General features: G+C 36.8%; 2 protein-coding genes across 2 annotated transcripts in view; both read right to left on the bottom strand.

Moving 5' to 3' along the window:
* Positions 1-21,533, bottom strand: part of LOC144427368 (uncharacterized) — an 82,141-nt gene that overhangs the window by 52,154 nt on the left and 8,454 nt on the right. The gene's annotated exons all lie outside the window — the stretch shown is intronic.
* LOC120325430 (uncharacterized) lies at positions 6,651-15,970 on the bottom strand. Its single transcript, XM_078116498.1, has 5 exons — positions 15,864-15,970; positions 15,657-15,755; positions 12,632-12,778; positions 8,726-8,830; positions 6,651-8,058 (listed from the first exon to the last, which is right to left on the bottom strand). Exons 1-5 carry the CDS (start codon positions 15,924-15,926, stop codon positions 7,825-7,827), a joined length of 648 nt encoding a protein of 215 aa, XP_077972624.1. The 5' UTR covers positions 15,927-15,970; the 3' UTR covers positions 6,651-7,824.

Here is a 21,533-nt window from a genome sequence, read left to right as displayed (position 1 = left end):
TATATCTGCTGTGCAAAACAAAATGATGGTGGCTAAAAAATGATTGATCTTCAAACTCAAATTGAAGCTCTCCAAGTGAAGTGGATATTTCATTTATTGAAACAGAATGAGAGTCCATGGGCCAAAAGAGCAAAATGTTATATTAATAATTATCATCCCAACATGTGTACAAACAATTTGGATATGTTTTACTTAACATATAATACCCAAGTAAATTCAATACCTTTATTTTACCAGAATATTTAAAAAATTGGAAATCCGAAGAAAGGCACCTGGAACGAAAAAGGAGATACTTTGCGAAAACATTTGGTTTAATCCGAACTATCCCAAAGAAAGTAAGGTAGTAATAAGACAAAAATATATCAGGACAGGAATACATACTCTGGCACAGATTAATTCTTTATCAATATTGGATTTAGTTAGGAAAATAGATGGGAGGGAATGTTTTGAGAGAATGAGTGATTTTAGAAAAAGAGCCAGAATGAGTACAGAAGAAAATGTGATTAGAAAAGAAACTTGAGAGCTAATATTTCAACAAACTGGAAAACGATTCTAAGCAGAAATCGCCAATTTTCAACTACCTCTGAAAATTGTGGCTCTGATTTATATCAAAGGTCTGAAATAGATAGAAGAAGAATTGGGTTGGAAGATAATGGGCTGCCAGTGGGTAGCAAAATAAAAATATTGGTTTGACGATGAAAATGGGAATTGTGTGCTATGTAATACAAATAGTCAAGAAACAGTTTATCATCTATTTTATGATTGTGACTTTGTCAAAAGATTTTGGCATTGGTGTGAAATACCCGTAAATATTTTGGCATCACCAAATTAATTTTTCACACAGGAGTCAGACAGTATTCCCATATCAATATTCATGGCATGCGGTAAACATGCAGTCTGGCAATTTAGAAATTCTGTGAAATATGACAAAATACTTGATATGCAATTCGTTCTGAGAACTATGATAAAATGTAAGATAATAGGAGTTTTAGGGGTGACTAAAAATCCCCTCAGAAATGAAATCATGTGTGGGGGAATGATAGAAAATCTGCTTTGATAAATCCATAATGCTTTGATAAATTTAGAATGACTTATATTCAAGCTTGCATAGACAGGAAATGAAGAGAACACCTAATAGCATGATAGGTGTTTTCTAATTATTTGTCTAATTCGTAAAATTTTTGTTTTTTATATAAAATTATAATAATGAACCAATGGATTATTTGTATTTGATGGTATAACTGCTGAAAATGAAAAAAAATGGTTTCAATGGATCATATGGATTGTCATTTCATGAACGTGGACTCTATTTGAATTGGATATATGGAATATGATGGGTAAATGTATCTGGATTATATAATATTTGTCATTATTTACCTTTCTATTGTACACTTTTAAACTTTATGATATCACTTAAATTTCTTGAAAAATTGGCTTCATGCTACTAAATTGAAATAATATATTTGGATAAAACAAAATTATCATATTCACAAATCCGAATTGGCAATGGATTTAAATTTGGCAAAGAAAAAAAAAGAGTCTGAACTGAACTGGAAATATATGGAACGATCTTCTCTCTCGGTTTGCGTTGTCGCGGCGCGGGACAATTTGATCGCATGTTGGCATTTGTCCTTTCAAGGTTTTCTCGTGTTGCATCTAGGATTGGGATCCCTATCCCGAAATCCCGGGATTTGGACTGTTTTTTTTTTTTTTTTTTTTCAATCCCGATCCCGAAATAGTTTGGCATATTGTTACATCACTATTGCCATTGATTTGACTAGTGTTATGGCTAGCTGAGGCAACTAGCGAAGTTGAATGATGTAATGGCAGTCTAAATTGTTTTCTGGCTTTCTATCTTTTTGGTCAGGAATGTATTATAACAACATGGGTATGATGGGAAAACTAAAAATTGAATGCGGATTGATGGCTATGTTTGATAACTATGGGTTTGCACAATAAAAGTTTTTTTTTCTATTGTTTACCTATTCTTGGCAGTATTGTGGCCCGCGAACAATGCAAAAATAATTTTGTGGCCCGCGGAGCCGACAACCTCGGACTACCCTAATCTATTTTTTTTTTGTTTTTTTTCATTGGATTTTAATAAAATAAAGCAATATTGTAATGAACAATATTAAACGATACCAACAAATGCACAAAAGTAATTTATCATAATGTACAATATTGCAAAAAAATATATATTAATCAATACAAATACTGGAATGATAATTGTCTAATAATGTATATCCTTTTCGTTTTTTAAACAATATTGCAGTATCATACAATACACCCTGATCTAGTCACCAGTGCGCCACAAATGGATGTATATGCGACACTTTGTGGGTATTCAAATACAATTATATTCGTGTTGGAAATTTAGAGCCTAATGTGGATCTCGTTCCTGAGAAAATTTTGTTTTTCGGGAGATTACACAATAGATATAGGTGGAAACAATTGTTTTTGCCTGATATCATAACAATGCAATAACCTCCATATATGGCACGGAAAGTGCTAACAGATTCTTTCTAAGCGCTCACATGTTCAAATACTTTAAACAAAATAACAAAGCCGCGATGTTACACGTTACTCAAAAAGAAAATTTTTTATTTGTCACTCCAAAAAAGTATCAACGGAAAAATATCTATAACAAGAGAGCAATGCTCAAATATATGGACACTCAGAACAATTCCCCAAAAATCATATGCGGTGACTTACCAGTACCTGTATAAATAAACAAAGCACCACATCACAGTAATCAAACAGACAAAAACACGGTGGTCGCAAATTGGTTGACAAAGATATTATCGACGTATTGGAAATGCGCACTCCACCTCCTTTAAATGTAAAAAAGCGAAACCATCAAAGATGGTTAAAAGAAACACAACTCTACCAACCTGCCAAGTTTCATCTTTTTATCTCTTATATTTGTATGGATTTTCAAACTTTTGACAGCTACGAGTAAGATCAGTGTCACCGCGCTGTGTTACAGTACCAAAACTTCTCCATCTTTAAAAACATTGGGCTTCTAATTGCATTTCTGACCGTTATATAATTTAAGAACACGGTTATTTCAAACAAAACTCGTCAAATTATAAACAAAGCACCACATCACAGCCATCAAACAGACAAAAACACGGTGGTCGCAAATTGGTTAGCACTACATCACAGCAATAAAACAGACAAAATATATCGGCGTATTGGAAATGCGCACACCCCTATTCCCCCTCCTACCTGTAATGCCGGACGCTCCTTATTTGCAAAACCAACTTATTCGATTTATCACGGTATTATAACAGCAGATACCACAGCGAAGCATTTCGATCACAGTCTATAGATATATTCACACCAAGCAAAGCAGTACAGTACCGGTACGGTTTACCGTACCTTTAGACCACAGTCTACAAATATATTCACACCAAGCGAAGTAGTGAAGTACGGTTTACCGTACCTCTAGCTAGACCACAGTCTACAAATATATTCACACCAAGCGAAGCAGTACAGTACGGTCTACCGTACCTTTAGCATCACCGCCATTCACCGGTAACCTCGAAAAACTTGCGATTTTTGAGTAACGACTTTCAGAATCGGCCGTCACGCCAACGTTCGATGTCACGTGATCAAAAAGAGGAGTGCCTGCATATGCGCCCGCAGAACGTTCAGTGACGTCATAGCAAACAAAAACAAATCTCATAGAGCTAACAGAAATATTTGAAATAAATAAAAGTAACAGCTTTCTGGAGAAAAATTTCATCTTTAACCACTAAAAATTTCAAAGCAATTGGTCCAGTGATCGAAGAGAAAAGCGGTTTTTTAGATTTTCCACTAGATGTCCAAAAAGTGTCAAAGAACAACAACAACAACAAGCCCAACATAATATTGAAACGATCGTTATGTCCACTTCGTGTCCAATAAATGAATATTGAAATGACAGGAACTGTGAAGGGCGGACTGATCCGTTATCGAGATATTTATACTTCTACTACAGCAATATATACTTCTACTACAACAATATATATATATATACCGTACATATACTTCTGGGACGCAGAATTTCGTTCAACAAGCATTTAAAAAAATTGAAATTTTTTAACGTGATGTATATTATGATGTCATTTATTCATACTTGGAAAATTCGTTTTGACTTGATATTGGATTTATAGAGAAAATGTTTTTTCTACAGTTTTTTTTACCTGAAAAATACAGAAATACAGAGATACGTGCGCTTCACGCAAGTAGGCTGCATTTGGTAACAGCTTGAATTTTAAAACAAATTAAGAAACTCGGAGCTATATTAAGTTGTCATGGTGATAGAAACGTGACGTCATAATTCCAGTTTCAAAGGGTATGTCCCTGATACCCGTAACTTGCACGACCGATGCAACCCTAGTGTTGACTATGCCAAAATGTCCAATTTTGAAGGCGACAATTTAGAAAAGCGTGATGCAACAAAAAGTTTCACATTAAATGTCATTTGTATTTTTTTTTTCATGTAAGACGACCAGGTTGTGTTCGCGAGTTGGCGCAGTCTTCGCGTTCTGCTTAAAACTTCTGATATGTATGAAAAAATGTGATTTATCGACCATCCGTTCGGTTTTTAACTTTCTAAAAATATGTGAGGCCCACCAATGACTTGCATCCCTCAATTTTGGTCTGTGAGCAACAAAAGGTTGCCATAAGGTAGATAGATAGACTTTGCAGAGCCGATATCACAATTCACAACTGGTAACTTTTCTAAATTTATTTCTCTCTTTTGCCCTTATTGAATATCTTTATCCCTCCCCCACTATTATGTATAAGAAAACATTATTTTTGGTATAAAACAACTCACACTCCTGCTTTTTTGCAGTGTGAATAGTCTATAACAGTGGTTCTTAAACTGGGGGGCGCGAGATGCTCACAGGAGGGGCGCGAGAAGTCACAAGATAGAATCGGGAATTTACATGCAACGGCTCCTGAAACTGTCTACGCGTTCGTTGAAAATACCGGCTTTTTCGTGTTATAATAAATTTTGCTGTCTCGTAATAACTACAATATTTCAAAATGTATCTCTATTTTAATTCATTTGTGTTCAAGGTAACTCGCGGTTGCGGCGACTCACGACAAAATAAACTCATTATCTATCTAAAATTCGCAGACATAATAAAGTGTGATCAACTGCCAGATTATATTTAGTTTTTATATATTGCACTCATGCGAATTCGTTGTCGTCATTAGAAAAATCTGGTATAATATCCCAGAAAGTATATTTAATTCAGTACAATTAAAATACATGTAAAGTATATTAGTAGATGAAAAATACATATTCATCGACACGAAATCCCCGTGGTACGGCTTCTGAGTCAGTCCCCGAGATTACGCCAGGCGTTAAAAGAGCCGACTTTTTCAACGGATATATATGTAATGGTTTTTCTGTTGAATAAAATATTCAATCCATGATCGATATACTTATTTAAAATGGTTGCTTTATTCATTTGATTGTGATAAATTAAATCTGCGAATGCGTCGATAAAATAAAAGCACCAGTACTCCAAAATAACACGGTAATCCGCAACCATTAAAATGTCGATTACATTTTGATTTGTATTCTTGCCAATTCACCAATATGAGCTGTCCCTGCAACTCTTACTCCGCTCGATCGCAATGCCGCCACTCGATTAATTTCAAGATATCACCGTTACAGATATTCCTAAGTCTGCGATCCCACGGAGTAAAAATTATATCAAGTCTGTAGTTTTGAACACTACTGGTGTGCCGCACGCACAAGGAATTCATGAGATTTTCAACGTCTAAGAAAGTGTTTTTAATCTGTCGCGGTCCACCCCAAAACAAAACTCATGGCGTTTTCCGTTTTATTTTCAGTATTTTTGTAATGCCACTTTTACAATAAAGAAATTTTTTAGTTACGGATTCACTTTTTTATTCTATCTTTAGCATCTCGTCGCTGATGATTATATAATAAAAACTAACTCGTTTTCCTCAGAGGTGTCATGGTTCCATTCGAGAACAAAAAAAGTAATTATAATCGTCTTCGCGGCACGAGAATATGTCGAGAAAAATTTCGGATTTAGGAAGAATAAACACCGAAATCAAGATTTTTAGGGCTTAAATAACACGCCACGCTGACGTAAACAGTGGAGATTTAAACAAAATGCAATCGCAAACGCCTTAGCGACAACAATTGATTGAAATCTCACGTGTCTGATGTAAATGTTTAAGCAGAAAATACATTGAAGCATAGGTTTATTGCTTGTTTAGTTTTACTCAATAATTAGTTTGCCAAGTATTGCAAACTGAGCGGAAAAACGAGAATATATGACGACGACCAACCACTATTTGGCTTTATTCATACGACAGTGAATGGTGAAGTTGTACTCCGAAGCGTTTTATGCCTAAACAATCTGAGCAATGACGCTATGAGACCAACATTCTTATAGCGCCATCCTAATATATAACAACTTGTCCATCACAAAAGCATTTTTTCAAAGCAAAAAGAGGGGGGGGGGGCGCGAAGTTTGTAAAATTTTTCAAAGGGGGGCGCGGCTCAAAAAGTTTAAGAACCACTGGTATAATGTGTCCAGAAATACGCATTCTAATTGTATTGAATTGCTAAACAATATTAGTGAAACTACCTCAAATGCAGAGTAAAATTTTTTTTATTTTATTTCCCGAAAACAACAAAATTCCTGATGTAAAAAATTCATCTAAAGTTGGGAAAAGGAAACGCTAGCTTAAGGATTATTTGTGATACCTATTGACAATGCAGTGTATCTATTCTGTAAATCATCTGAGAGTCGAAATTCATTAATTAATGTTTATTATTAGACTGATAGGAAAGCACATACGATTTTTATATACAAAAACAGAGGAAACAAAACTACTAATGACGTATAAACATAATAGATGAATTTTATCAGATGCACAAGTCAAATAAACAGGGCTGTGGAGTCCGAGTTTTGCATGTTTTCATTGGAATTAAAATTATCAATTCCCCAGAGTCAAAATTCAGAATCGTAATATTGATAAAAGGATTTAAAACCTGCTCCAAAATTTCAAAAAGAATTAAATTTACTGAGTTTCTTTAGCAGTCTTTTAAAATAGTAGTCTATTTAAAAGGCTTGGATACAACAAAATTCTGATATTTTTTCCAAGTTCTGAATTTGAGTCAAATCTTTATTTTTATATTTCGGATTTGGAAATCGGAGTGAACATTTTTATTGACCAAGAGATTTTTTCAGTCGAAGTTTATTGTAAATTTCCCCAGACCTAATAGCCCTGAGTATAAAATCTCTCAACATATTTACTACTTCCCAGAATCGAGTGATAAAATGGAACGTAAAATTGTTTTGAAATGATCGAAAGGGTGATACGACTCTATGGCATGAAGCATATATAAATTTGAAGGCTAAATAATATATTTGTGGAATATTCACCATAGGTAAATGTGATTAACACACCATGAAATCTCAATATTTGTGTGTTCCATATTAGACACAAACAGCAACTAATATTTTTTCTTATTTCAAAATTTCACTGAATCCTGGACTAAAAACAGAGTTAAAATTCAAATTGAAATATTTTTTTTTATTTTTTAAGTGAATATAGCGCGAGTTCAGTAAGTTTTACTTGAATTAAAGTCGTATTTTTTGACTCAAAGTCATGAGCCCTAATTAGAAATACAGAGGAGGCGAGTGAGTCAAAACTATCCACTTGAAACTCAAAAAGAATATTATTTTATTGGCGTTATTAAAAACTTGCATTGTCTCAAATTTTAATAATCGTGTAGGATTGGGTTGTAGTTTTATTTCGAATCCACAGCCGTGGAAACACTCAAGTCAATAGGGGCGTTTGTAAACCTCGACTATCACCTTCGATGGTACATGAAACGCCACCTATTGCGGCACCAGCTAGTAAACCCCATCTCTTAGTGACCGCGGCTCCCCAATAAATTACAGAAGATCCAGTGGAGATTAGTAAAGATCCGCTACATGTAGGGGCCAAATTTGACAGTGCAGCATAGCCGACAATTGCAATTGCAGAGAGACAAACAACCTTCCACCAGTTCTACAAAAAAAAACTTAATATTGATTTCTAAAACTGCCATGTCTTACTATTGGTAGAGATGTGAAAAAGGCAGGTAATGTTCATTTAATACGAGTAGAACGAGTTTGCAAGTGGTGTTTGGAAAACTATTTAACTCAAGTTTCATAGGAAAACAGGGGTCTCGTGTAGTTTCGTGACTCGAGTTCTTCTAATGGGCGTAGCATAACAATTTTTGCACATGTCATTCCTAACCCCCACCTGACTATGCCATCTAAAAATTACGTCACTACAACGTCACAATCACGTCACGGAGCTTGCCAAAGTATACCTACAATCGCTCGGAAGGGCATCTGCGCCGACGATAAGGAACTCACTAACGGCAGCGATCTCTCTCATATCGGGATCGTTGCGAAGTGAAAATGAGAGAAATAGCTTGATATAGTTTGAATAGTAGTTGATATAGTAGACTCGTATAGTTTGAAGGGCCTTATTACGTCACTATGACGTCATACTGACGTTATTTTTAGATGACGAAGTCTAGTGGGGGTTACAGTACTGTAATTTCGATCATTCGAATACCTGATACAGATATTTCACAAACAGATTTGATTTCAAATTTGTGTCGAACTGCACACTCGTCTTGTCCTTGTTAAATATTGAGAAAAAATAATTAAATACCAATACTCACTATCTTTTTTACGCCACACTGCGACAGTTTCTCCCTGAGCGCTTCATTTTCTGCAACGACGTTTTTAAAGTGTGTTTCGTGTCTCTTTAAATTTTGTATCTCACTCTGAAAAATGTAATAATAACCGAGGATAAATAATTTGAAACTTGAGCTTTCTGAAAGTTGAAAGTACAATAACACCACAAAGGGATAAAGCAAATAGTAGAAAAGTAAAATATTATTCGGAATTGTAGAATTGTCAGAATTAGGGGGCATGAACCGGTAGAAGCCTAAACCGCTACTAGCAATTTTAATTTTGTTGACGTCACCGCACAAATTTAGAAGTGAAAGACAAATCCCATCGAGCTCGCAAAAATTAAAAAAATAAAAATAAAAAATGTTAGCGACAAATATAATCTCTAACAACTGAAAATTTTAAAGCAATTGATCGGGTAGTTAAAGACAAAAGACTATGTCTTATTTAAATTCTCCCACAAAGAATAACACTAGGCCTTATTTTCGGAGAATGTTTTATTTTTTCATTTATCAAAAACAAAATCACAAACTAGAGAATTACGAGATTTCAAATATACAAAATCAGAAAACCGCAGTGGCGGCGCGTGGTCATTTTGACAACCGGGGCAAGCTACTGCGGGACCAAGTCACCCCCATCTACGGGGACAGGATGAGCGCTGTAAGTTCTCCCATCATTTTATGAGTATAAAAACTATTCCATCGGTTACAACCAATCGGCAAAAGCGACAATTTTTAACGATAAGATAGTGTCTTTAAAACCGGTCCATACAAGGGATTAATAAATATAGACATAGTTTATTTTGAAACCTCTTTCAAAAGGAAAGGCAATATTTACCCAGATAAATACAATGACATATTAACAGAAACTTCGGGAAAGCAGACAAAACCTAAAATAAGGTTTAAAACGTTACTATGAAGAAAGGAAAGGTAATGCAAAGATAAGGACATGCGTCTCTCACTCATAGATATATATGCTGCTAGACTTCTACTGCTTGAACATGTATGCAACACGCCGCGGTTTCTTGGAAGCAAAATGCTCAATAACGCGCTGATTAAAGTCATGCATCCCAGAAATAAGGTCTCTGTGAATGGATAAAACAGCCAAGGAATTTAATCTATCTTGCTTCATTGTGTTTCTGAGATACGTTTTAATACGCTTCAGCGTGCTGAATGTTCGCTCTGCGTCGGCGGAAGAAATAGGCGTCGTCAAAATGATGTCCAGTAATTTTGCAGACGCCGCAAAGGTAGTTACTAGAGTGTTATCTATGAGGAACCCATAGAGCGCGCAAGTTGATGTGTTGTTCAAAAAAGTTTGATTGGTGTATATACATCGCAATTCATTTTCCAATTTACCCACGTTTATCATGGGGTAAAATTTGGAGACAGTAGCCAACAAATGGATGGGAAATTGACGTGCAAATTTTAAAAAATTTTTGGGGTTCATCAAAGAGAACGCGGTAAGGTGTTCAGTGCGCAGACGATCGCCTATTTGATTCACCAGAATGTCACAGCATTCCTTTGCAGACAAAATCAAACGCTGCGTTGTTTGCCCGCGGCGTAAAGAAGCACTCCATGTGTCGTCGTATTTTATTGTTTCCCGGATACGAGATACAGCATCGCAGAAGTCTGAAATACACGACTGCACAGACGCTCCATCCATTAGCCTTGACTGCAATGCGCCGTATAATACATCCACGTGATAGAATATTGTGGAGAAAAAAGCGAGAAAAAATGAAAACTCACCATCTTCTAGCAGACGCTTTTGACCTGCCGCCTCCCTCACAGAGCGTTCGTCCCAAACCGGAGAGCTCTGAATGCCATTGAAACACTCGATGAGCTCAGACCTAATTTCGGACACGCCCTGCACCACGCGTGATTGGAAGTTCCAACGTGTTGGTGCACAAGCTGGGAGACGGCGGCTACATATCTGGTGAAGGAGGTCAGAGCGCTTCGGCGAAACGGAAAAAAATGAAGAAAACCCCGAAACATTTGCAAAAAATATACGGACGAGAGGGGTATCAAGACACATATTTTTAATAACGAGGTTAAATTAGTGTGCATAACAATGTAAAAAATGCGCATGAGGAAAATCTTCTTTTATATAAACTTGAACACCATGTTTCGACCCACTCATGACTGCCGCGCCGTCATAAGTTTGAGCTATCAATTTTGACTTCGCGTTGTAAGGCTGTAACACTTCTTTCAGTACAGCCGATATCCCGCAAGCCGTGCGATCAACGATTGGTACAAAGCTGTGAAATTTTTCGGTAGGTTTACCATCTTTCACAAACCGAAAAATCACAGCCAGTTGGGAAACGCACGTGATGTCAGTTGTCTCGTCAGACTGAATCGAAAGGAACTGGCAATTCTCAATTTCCAGAGCCAAATGTTGTAAATAAATTTTATACATTGAGTCGAGCAAATCATTTTGGATATCCTTAAATGTCCCTTTCGAAACAGTTGCGGCATCAAGATGATCTCTCAATACTGTATCTAGGGATGCAGTGTATTCCACCATATCCAAAAATACCCCTCTATTAGAAGAGCCAGCCCGTTCATCGTGCCCACGGAGGGACAGCTCGTGACAACCAATGAACTTCAAAACATCTATCAATCGACCGAGAACATGGCGGTTTTTCTCGACGTTTTGGTTGTGCCGACGAATAGAAACCGCGCGTCCTTCATCCAACTGTGCTGCAATATTAACATTTCCGAATGTTCGGTATTTTACTGCATTGTCCAGGTGCTCCATAGAAGATTGATGATCCCTGGCACGCTCGGAAAGATGTTTAAGATCTCTAAAACCAAATTTACACCAACGTGAGTCACGGGCGGTAGCAAAAAGTAGGCAATAAAAACAAAAAAGAGCATTTTTGTACTCGCTGTAACACAACCATTCGTGTTTTTTATACCAAGTTTCTGCGCAGAATGTACGCCGTCGCTTTCCTCCGCCATGGGATTGTTCCAGTGAACAATTTTTTGGTTGATAAGGCCCAAGACGTTGTACCTCTAATTTTTGTTCCAGCGGCAGCTGCGAAAACGGAGTGCGAAGTAGTGCATCAACCTTATTCATTATGAGGTTTAAGGCTAAGAAATGCGAAGCCGGAAAGAAGTGAGGAGCTCAAAAGGAATGTGGAAAATCGAAAGCAAATGGACTAAAGGTCTCTAACTGATTCAAATAGCGAAACAAGCGACAAAAACGAAGGCGAGGAAACTATCAACTCTTCAAGCAACCAACGAACGAGAAGGAATGCGTGAATATGTCAACACGTTGTTGTAAGAAACGTCGGCATTGTGTCGTCATAATTTCGGGGCTAGCCCCGATCGGCCCCGATGATTTAGTAAAAGAAACAGAAAACAAACGAGACAAACGCGGCGAGTGGAAGATAAAAGAGAGAATACGATATACAATGAGCAACCGGGGCAAAATCGGCGTCGCCCCGTCGACGTTCGGCGAAAGCTTTGCGAGCGAAAAATGAACCATGTCGGGAGAATATGGCTAGTGTAGACAGTCTGTGCAACCGATATTGAGGTATTTTTCGAATATTTTTTATTATACCGAAAAAACAACCGGGGCATTGCCCCGGTTGGCCTTATTGACGTGCCGCCACTGGAAAACCGATATCTATTCATTTAAAAATATTACGTTTTTATTCGAAATATCTGCAAAACATAGATTATTAATCATTTAAAAAGTATAGGAGAGAGATTTCTTGCTATCGAATAGGTCGCAGTCCTATTTTAAGGGGAGGGGCTTATATCAAAATCATTTTCAAAATTCAGACTAGAGCTAATTTTCAGGGTAGGTCTTATTTTTGAGGAAAAACGGTAATAATAAAGCGATTCATAGGTTCACATCTTGTCAAATAAACAGAAGTATAGATTCCGAACCTCTTTTTCTTCAGCCACTTTCTCCAAAGTTCGGATCTTCTCCTCCGCATTCTCACACTTTTTCAATGCCTGATCTAGCTGCTGCTGGAGTCCCTCAATCCTTTTCGTATATTCCATCATGTCCGACCTTAATTCTTTAATTTCTTCCTGAAATGACAATACATGGAAAGCGTATAGAGCAACGATGGGCAAACCGAGGCTCGCGAGCCGCATGCGGCACGCCGGAGTTTTTATGCGGCTCTTCTCGCTAGCAATAATTACTATTCAAATTTAACTAATAGAACCCGTAGCGTAACAATTTTTATTTAATTTGTCAAGCGGTTGAAGCAGTTTTCATCAATGATTAGGACAAATTATGTTATAGTATGAAAATCGTAGCATGGAATTTAAAGTTAAATCAGCCAAACGACAAATCTTACATCACAATGATAAAATGTTTGTTGCTGCTTTGGCGGTTTGTTGTAGTTTTATTGCGGTTAGATAGGATGGAAACACACAAGTCAACTACTTCTGATATGGCCTCGCAATATATTCTTTGCAGTATTGTTAATATACGTTTGTTTAGTTCCTTTTCAGTTCACGGTATTCTGATATTATTAATTTCAAAAATTATGCAGCTCTCCCATATTTCTGGCTTGCTGCATGCGGCTCTTGTAATAAAAAAATTTGCTTACCCCTGCTATAGAGCATAGGTTCTCAAAGTGCGCCCCGTACAGAGTCCCAGGGCTCCGCGAGAGAAACAGTTATGTAGCATATAAAATGAACTTCAAAATAAGACCTTATTATACTAGCTTTTGTTATTGGTTAGCGCGCAACACCAAGGTTTATTGAATTATTATTCTTGTTGTGCGACGTTTTTCTATCGCAGCGGGAAGTACATGCGTGAAATATAAGCGATATTTTATTACTTCCAAATGTCATATAACGTTCATTCTTATATTGCTGGGTAGGAAATGAGCTATTCTTCCAAACAAGACCATAACAAACATTCCAGACCTCATGGTTTACACACAGCATTGCAAAACGTCAGAGGGGAAGAGATTTGTGTAACACAATTTTCACACGATTTCACTGCAAAAGTTACAAAATTTTCATGAGGTAATTTTTAATACTTGATACTGAATACTTGATATAGATGTTTTACAAATATATTTAATTTCAAATTCGTTTCGAATTGCACAATCTTCCCGTCAATTTCAAAAATTATGCGGCTCTCCCATATTTCTGGCTTGCTGCATGCGGCTCTTATAATGAAAAATGTTGCTTACCCCTTTTATAGAGCATAGGTTCTCAAAGTGCGCCCCGTACGGAGCCCCAGGGCTCTTCGAGAGAAACCCAGGGGCTCCGCGAGCTGTTCGATGGCTTTTCAAAATACTGACTTGGCTAATTTTGTAACTGTTCAAAGAAGCAACAAGAATATCGGTCAGAGACCGAAGACTTATCGATCGAAAGTTAGGGGATCCCCCAAAACAGCGCTCTTACTCCATAGTGACACTTTGTGTCCCATCACTAATTAATTAATAACTTGCTAATTATACTACATAATTCATCTAAAATCAATAGGCTTTTGGTACGACATATGATGAATGCACATGCAAAATCTGGAGCAGATTCAATCTCGCTTTCGTGAGATATCGCGTGCATCTAACAGACAAACAAACAGACAGACAGACAAATACCTATCAACACACTTACTGATAAAAATCGATAAGTAATAACAGCTTTGATAAAATTTGACAACAATATAGCCTCGAAATATGGCAAAGAGGCGGAATTAAAACATGACATTATTTATAAGCAGGAGCCCAGCCAGGATACTCAAGAGGGAGGGGGTTTAAAATTGAAATCGGAAATTTCCGCGCAACATTCTTCGCGATTTAAAAAAAATACGAATAACGAGATTTCTGTTGCGTAAAATATTCAATCAGACCGATGCGAGCATTAAATTTAAAGTGTCTTGTCGTTATAATTTGATTGTGCTCATCGTTACTCACGTTTGATTCGAGATTACTATTAGGATTGCTAAAATGAAAGAATACTATTCTAAAATAAGATAATACGTGATAAACTGCCAACTATGAATAAAATGGAGTCGTAATTTTGCGATCTTGGGATTTGTCAAACTTGATTTGTTCTTTCGCAGTCGAGATTATTTTAAGCAAGATATCGCCGTTTAAAAAATCCCAAGATCCGGGCCAAATACGAACGATTGAAATTTATTTTATTGCATGCGGCTCCGTCGGTAGTTTCAGAAGTGTTGACTGTGTTTCAATTTCGCAGTTACTACGATGAATAACCAAAGAAAACCAAACAAAACACCAACTGCGATTTACAATGTCTATAAACGCGTTTTTAATCTGAGGTGAGTCTGCTGAAACTTCTAATTTTTCAAACTTCGATTTTAGGTTTTAGTTTCAATATTTTAGAATGCCGCTTTTCAAGCAAGAATTTTGAGTTGCAGATTTACCTCTTTAATAATTATTATTTTTAGCATTTCGGCACCGATGACTATAAAATGGTAACATGTTTTTTACATTGAACTCATAATTCCCCACGAGAACAAAAAAGAAATTATCGTCGTCATTGTGGAACAATACATGTATATGCCGAATGAAATTTTTGCTTTAGGGGATTTGCCCCTTAATTTATTACTATGTTTGTTAAGTGTCAAATTTACCCCAAAAAAACGTAAACCCAAATTTATTTAGCTTTACTATATATAATTTATCTTTGAAATTTAGATTTATTTATGACTTGTATTAACCCTATTAAAAAAGGTTTAGCATTTAAATTAAGTAAAGTACTTTTAACTTACTTACTCGGGAATATTAAATGGAAAGTAACAATTTTAACATTTATTTTGGGGTTCCGTGAATAATAGTCAACCTTTTCAAGGGCTCGGCAACATCAAAAGTTTGAGAACCCCCGGTATAGAGGATTATTTGCAGTGAAAGTATGATAGACGTACTTAAAATTTATCTCAATTTTCAGATTTGATCAAAGTTGCCTAAACCTAATAACCCACCTGCTGCTCAACAACTATTCTCTTCAAACTATGAACACTATTGATTAATTCACGAAGACTCCCTTGTGACTCGCAATCACCTTCGGATTGAGAAGGCGCCTAGATGAAAAAAATTATGACTGAAATTTAAATCTATTTGAAATTGAGGTTGTGTTTATTTATTTGACAATTTTATTGGCGAGAAAGAATAAAATATAGATAACTTACAGACGGTTCATCTTCACCGGAATTTATGTTCGAAACTAATCCGAGGTCGGGTATATTTGACATGGTCTATTAGCTATTTATTATCATGATTCACGATGGCTAACTCTAATAAACAAGAGACGTTAGTTAATTTGTTCGACTTCAGGATCGTATAATTTTCGCGTTAGCTAGCCAGATGTCCTAACTTATCTAACAACTGAGTTATAACAGCTTATAAGTTATTTCACTGAAAATGGAAGGCAGATTTGCCGTTTCATTTTCCCAAAACATTGAGTGTGGGTTATTCGATTCAATATGCCAATAAGTGGGATATTTTCATTTAAACAGAGTAATAAAATTAATTGATATTCAAATGTCGACTCACATACTGTGCGATAATCTGAACTAAACTGAATGCTCTCAAGTAAAAAAAGCATAATATAATGGGTATGTAACGTTTTTTTAGATATTGAATTACGGAACTACAGGGCGTTGAAAAATTAACAGAAGTTAAGATGAAATGCTACTTAAAACATTTAACGACTGACACCTTTTAACACTATTGAATTACGGCGAAATGCCATTTAAACCTATCACGACTGACGCTTTTTGATGGTTACTTTTTTTAACGTTGTCATGAAGAAAAATTTTACCTTAATTTTGCGTAAATTTTTTAACACCCTGTATTAGAAAAGTAACAATAAATCCTCCTTATTCGAAGCCGTCCACCTGTCGCGAAACCAATTGTGAAATAGGAAAAATAGTTTCAAAAACATCGTGAAATGCTGAACTCATGTCTGAATGATGAAATATTTTCATTTGTTTGCTAGAAATCACTTTTACTCCTGTCTATTGGCGTATCTAGGGTGTGGCAGTCAGGGCTTGTGCCATGAGTGCCGTTTGAACAGGGGGCGCTAAAAAGGCGGAAAGTATTAGGCATAAAAAGTTCCAACAAACTAATTTCAAGCTGAAAATAACTGAAACTCGTATTTTTACTCAAATAATAACGTACAAGTATCTCAATTCAATAATAGTCATTATAAAATGTCAAACAACTATCAAGGAGGCGCATTTCTAGACTTTGCCATGTGCGCCATTTTACGTAGATACACCTCTGCCCATAACGCAGATGCTATGCGCAAAATAGAATTGAGGGCCTCTTCAATATGGAACTCCTTCCTTTCAAAAAATTAATTGTTAATTCTTTATATCAGGGGTATGCAACCTGCGGTCCGCGGGCCAAATGCGACCCACCAGGGAAAATTGAGCGGCTCACGAAAAGTGCAATTTTTAAATGGTCTGCGGCCCGCGGAACGAGTTTTTAATTCAGTTTAACCTGATACATGCGAGTAATTCCAATTTATTTACATTGCAAAGCCCATACCCGAGTCCAATTTATTTCTTTTTATAATCTTTATGAAGTTAAAATGCCTTAACAGCAAGCTTGGGCGAAGCAAACAACGCATGTCAGAAGATCAATAACATATGTTAAATTAAAGTGCGGCCCGCGGTTTCACCCAGTAATTTGTAACTGGCCCTCCTGTATTAAAGGTTGCTCACCCCTGCGTTATATGATTATTATTCAGATATACCTACAAAATTTCGCAGGCGTTTGTCCTATCGGTTATTTATTTGATGCAAAAGCGCACAATAAAATTGAATATCCGTTTTAAAATATTTCTGCTGAATCATCGCATAGCGACTTTGAATAAAAATTCGCCAGTCTATCATAAACAACCATCGGCGTTTTTATAGAATTAACCAACGGTTACTTCCGACTTTTATTTGTGACCGAAAAAATAAAGAAATTCCGCGCGAATCAGTTTCCCAGTTAGGCGAGGCTCATCGTGCTAAGCGTTAGGAATACGCTCGCCACCGCACTGCTACATTTCTCGCCGCCGTAGGGTGGTTCACGTAACCGCTGGTAACTGGACGAGAGGTGGTGGTTCGCCATATGGCCGTCGTATCGCCTTTCTTCTCCCCCGGAATAAAAATGTTAATTTTATCCTGTCCTATTTAGGCTTCCTAAATAGGCTTGAAGATACAGTAATGCTCTCGCAGACTCTCATCTGAATTTACACAGATAGAGTAAAATATAGGCGATAGCTAGATGTCAAAATAGGAATGTTCGTCTCACAAACTGTACGCTCCCCTGGCGGGACTGAATGGCCTAAAATAGAAAAGAACAATATATAGGTATGTTACTTCTTTTCTTGAATTGCGACAGTATTACGAAAGTAACCGAGAAGGCGCATGACTTCTTCACGTGACTTTCCTCTTCATATCCGATACTCCGACGTGATGGAGTCTAACCGCAGTCCCATTGGCGTCAGAGCGATAAAAAACAAGGAAGCTGTAACCCCGAGTTTTTTCAAACATTCCAAGTTTGGACGACTGAATACTTAGAATTTCTCGAGTTGTTTGGACGGAATGACTCGAATCAAATTTGGAAAACTAACAAATAGATTTATTTCACTGGAAAACAATTTTGTACGAGTCTTCGAAATCGTAAATCTGACGAAGTATAATATACGACGTCTCAGTATTGAAAAAAAAATGAAATAGCTTGCATCACCAAGGGCCCAAAATAGGTCTTGTCACCATTACATATTTCGCTACAAAAGTTACGTTTCCCAAAAGAACGAAAAAACGCGGCGCTCCAAACATATGTGCACCAATATGACGGATATCGGAATGTAGTATGTGTACCAGGTTAGGATTAGGCGATAATTTTATTACAATTTTCAATATTTAAATTCTATTCATGTTCGGGGACTAGCCAAGTGACTCTCTTAGTATTTGTACCTGAAATGTTGGCCTAACCCTAACCTGGTACACATACTACGTTCCGGTTTCCGCCATGTTGGGTAATATACTTCTGGAGTACCAAATACGCTTGACAGAAATGGTCAATGAAGCCTGTCCCAACTTAGCGAACTTCTAAATCTACAATATACACACTCATATAGGCATGCGCAGGATTTGTTGAATAGGCATTTTAAGAAATTAAATTTTGTAACGTCATATATATCGTGATGTCATATTTTGTATTTTTCACACTTGGAAAATTCGTTGTGACGTCATATCAGATTTGTATATAAAAAAAAATAGAGGAAATTATCATGACGTCATAAATGTTTTTTTCTTGCATTTACGCAAAATACATTATTGCAGTTCTAGGTAAGATACGTCCTTATCACGCAAGTATATTTGTTAACGTGATAACAATTCAAAAAGTAGAAGCAGACAAAAGAAACTGGGTGGGTTAAGCAAATATCATAAATCAAATATATATTTGCATATTTGCCAACAATCCAATTTAATAAATGACATTTCCAAGAACCGTGAAAACATAAAATTAATATTAGACTTTTTCTTAATAATATTTGTGATCCAGCTAAGGCCACGATGGTAAGTGAGTGCTCTCAATTTTATCGTGGTGGTGGTAATATTAAATGATAATAAACTTTGCTTCATGACACCGTAGGTGGGCAATTTCAGATGAGTGAAACACGCCCATGCCCTTCCCATCATCTATGATGTGGCAGGAGCAGGCCTGGGCTTGATATGCGAGACACAGTCACGTACGCAAGTCATTCGACAAACACAAAATTAACGACGCTCCAGAAGTGTGTGTACCAATATGGAGGTAACTAATTTTGTTCGCCTATTTTATATCAAGTTGTGTAAAGGGACTGAAACCTATGGGCCTTTATTTACTCGGCTAACACAGACAGTCTCCGAACTCCGTAATAGAACTAAAATGAGGAAAATCGGGATAAAATTAGGGCCTAATCTTAATCTGGTACATATACTACGAGTATACCAAATAAACTATAGACCCAAAACAAATCATCGCGATTGCACCAACAGGAGTTCATCTCTGCACATTTACTCAGCACAAGGTTCTATGCAACTTCAACTATACACACTTACAGTGGCGTACGCACTTCCCAAGGTGAGCATACCAACCCAAAAATAGAAATAATTAAATGAAATATCAAAATGAGACAATCACATGCGACAAATGCTGGGCTGTAAACGTGTTTTTGCATTAGGCATTTCAAAAAATGAAATTTTTTTACTCCATATATATCTTGATGTCATATTTAGTATTTTTTCACAAATGATAAATTTGTTGTGACGTTATATTGGATTTCTATAAAATAAAAAAAAATCATGACGTCATAAATGATTTTTCTTTTGAACTTACGTGAAATACAGAATTGCAGTTCTAGATAAAATACGTACTCGCCGCGCAAGTATATTGGGTAATAAGTTGGATTTGAAAGCAGAAGCAGACAAAGACAACATTGTTCATGTGTGCGTGGGTTTAGCAAATATCACAAATCACACTTGTAAGAACTCTGCAAACACAAAACGAGAATATCGGTCAGAGACCGAAGACTTATCGATCGAAAGTTAGGGGATACCCAATACAGCGCTCTTACTCCATAGTGACACCTTGTGTTCCATCACTAATTAATTAATAACTCCCTAATTATACGACATAATTTGCCCAAAATCAATAGGCTTCTGGTCCGAGATGTGATGAATGCACATGCAAAATCTGGAGCAGATTTCGTGAGATATCGCGTGCATCTAAAAGACAGACAGACAGACATACAGACATTTGCCCAAAATCAATAGGCTTCTGGTCCGAGATGTGATGAATGCACATGCAAAATCTGGAGCAGCTTTCGTGAGATATCGCGTGCATCTAAGAGACAGACAGACAGACATACAGACAGACACATGCATGCACATGCAATTCTGGAGCAGATTTCGTGAGATATCGCGTGCATCTAAAAGACAGACAGACAGACATACAGACATTTGCCCAAAATCAATAGGCTTCTGGTCCGAGATGCCCAAAATCAATAGGCTTCTGGTCCGAGATGTGATGAATGCACATGCAAAATCTGGAGCAGCTCTCGTGAGATATCGCGTGCATCTAAAAGACAAACAGACAGACATACAGACAGACACATGCATGCACATGCAAAATCTGGAGCAGATTTCGTGAGATATCGCGTGCATCTAAAAGACAGACAGACAGACATACAGACATTTGCCCAAAATCAATAGGCTTCTGGTCCGAGATGTGATGAATGCACATGCAAAATCTGGAGCAGCTTTCGTGAGATATCGCGTGCATCTAAAAGACAGACAGACAGACATACAGACAGAAAAATACCTATCAACATTCATCTCTGCACATTTACTCAGCACAAGGTTCTATGCAACTTCAACAATATATATACACTTACAGTGGCGTACGAACTTCCCGGGTCGAGCATACCAACCCAAGAATAGAAAAATAAAAGGAGATATTAAAATGAGACAATCATGAGGCAAATGTTTGACCGTAAACGTGCTTTCGTTTTTTTATTTAGAAATGAAAAAAGCATATTTTTTAAAAAAAACATAAAAATAAATTTTTGTATGTGTAAACTGAACTGATATCAACAAACTAATTAAGAAACTCGGAGCTATAAAATGTTGCCATGGTGATAAAAATCAAGAACTCCGTGGAGCGAAAAGTTTCACTCACGCTACTGTACACTGTAATCTGAGTCTGTATGTATCGAACCTTACTTGCATCCGAACACTTGCAGTACAAAAGTGCATCGTTGGGGCAGTGTGAATATTTCTGACTGCTTTATGTTGTATACCAGGACAATAGATTAG

Source organism: Styela clava, chromosome 1, assembly GCF_964204865.1.
Source record: "Styela clava chromosome 1, kaStyClav1.hap1.2, whole genome shotgun sequence".
Lineage (NCBI taxonomy): Eukaryota > Metazoa > Chordata > Ascidiacea > Stolidobranchia > Styelidae > Styela > Styela clava.
This window is presented reverse-complemented; position numbering and strand designations above follow the sequence as displayed.

Bases quoted from the DNA above. Each gene is read 5' to 3' on its own strand.
- LOC120325430 (XM_078116498.1), bottom strand. From the start codon at position 15,926: ATGTCAAATATACCCGACCTCGGATTAGTTTCGAACATAAATTCCGGT. The intron at 12,779-15,656 runs GTGGGTTATTAG...TTGTCATTTCAG, and splicing joins GAATAGTTGTTGAGCAGCAG to GAAGAAATTAAAGAATTAAG. The intron at 8,831-12,631 runs GTTCGGAATCTA...TACATTTTTCAG, and splicing joins AAGTGGCTGAAGAAAAAGAG to AGTGAGATACAAAATTTAAA.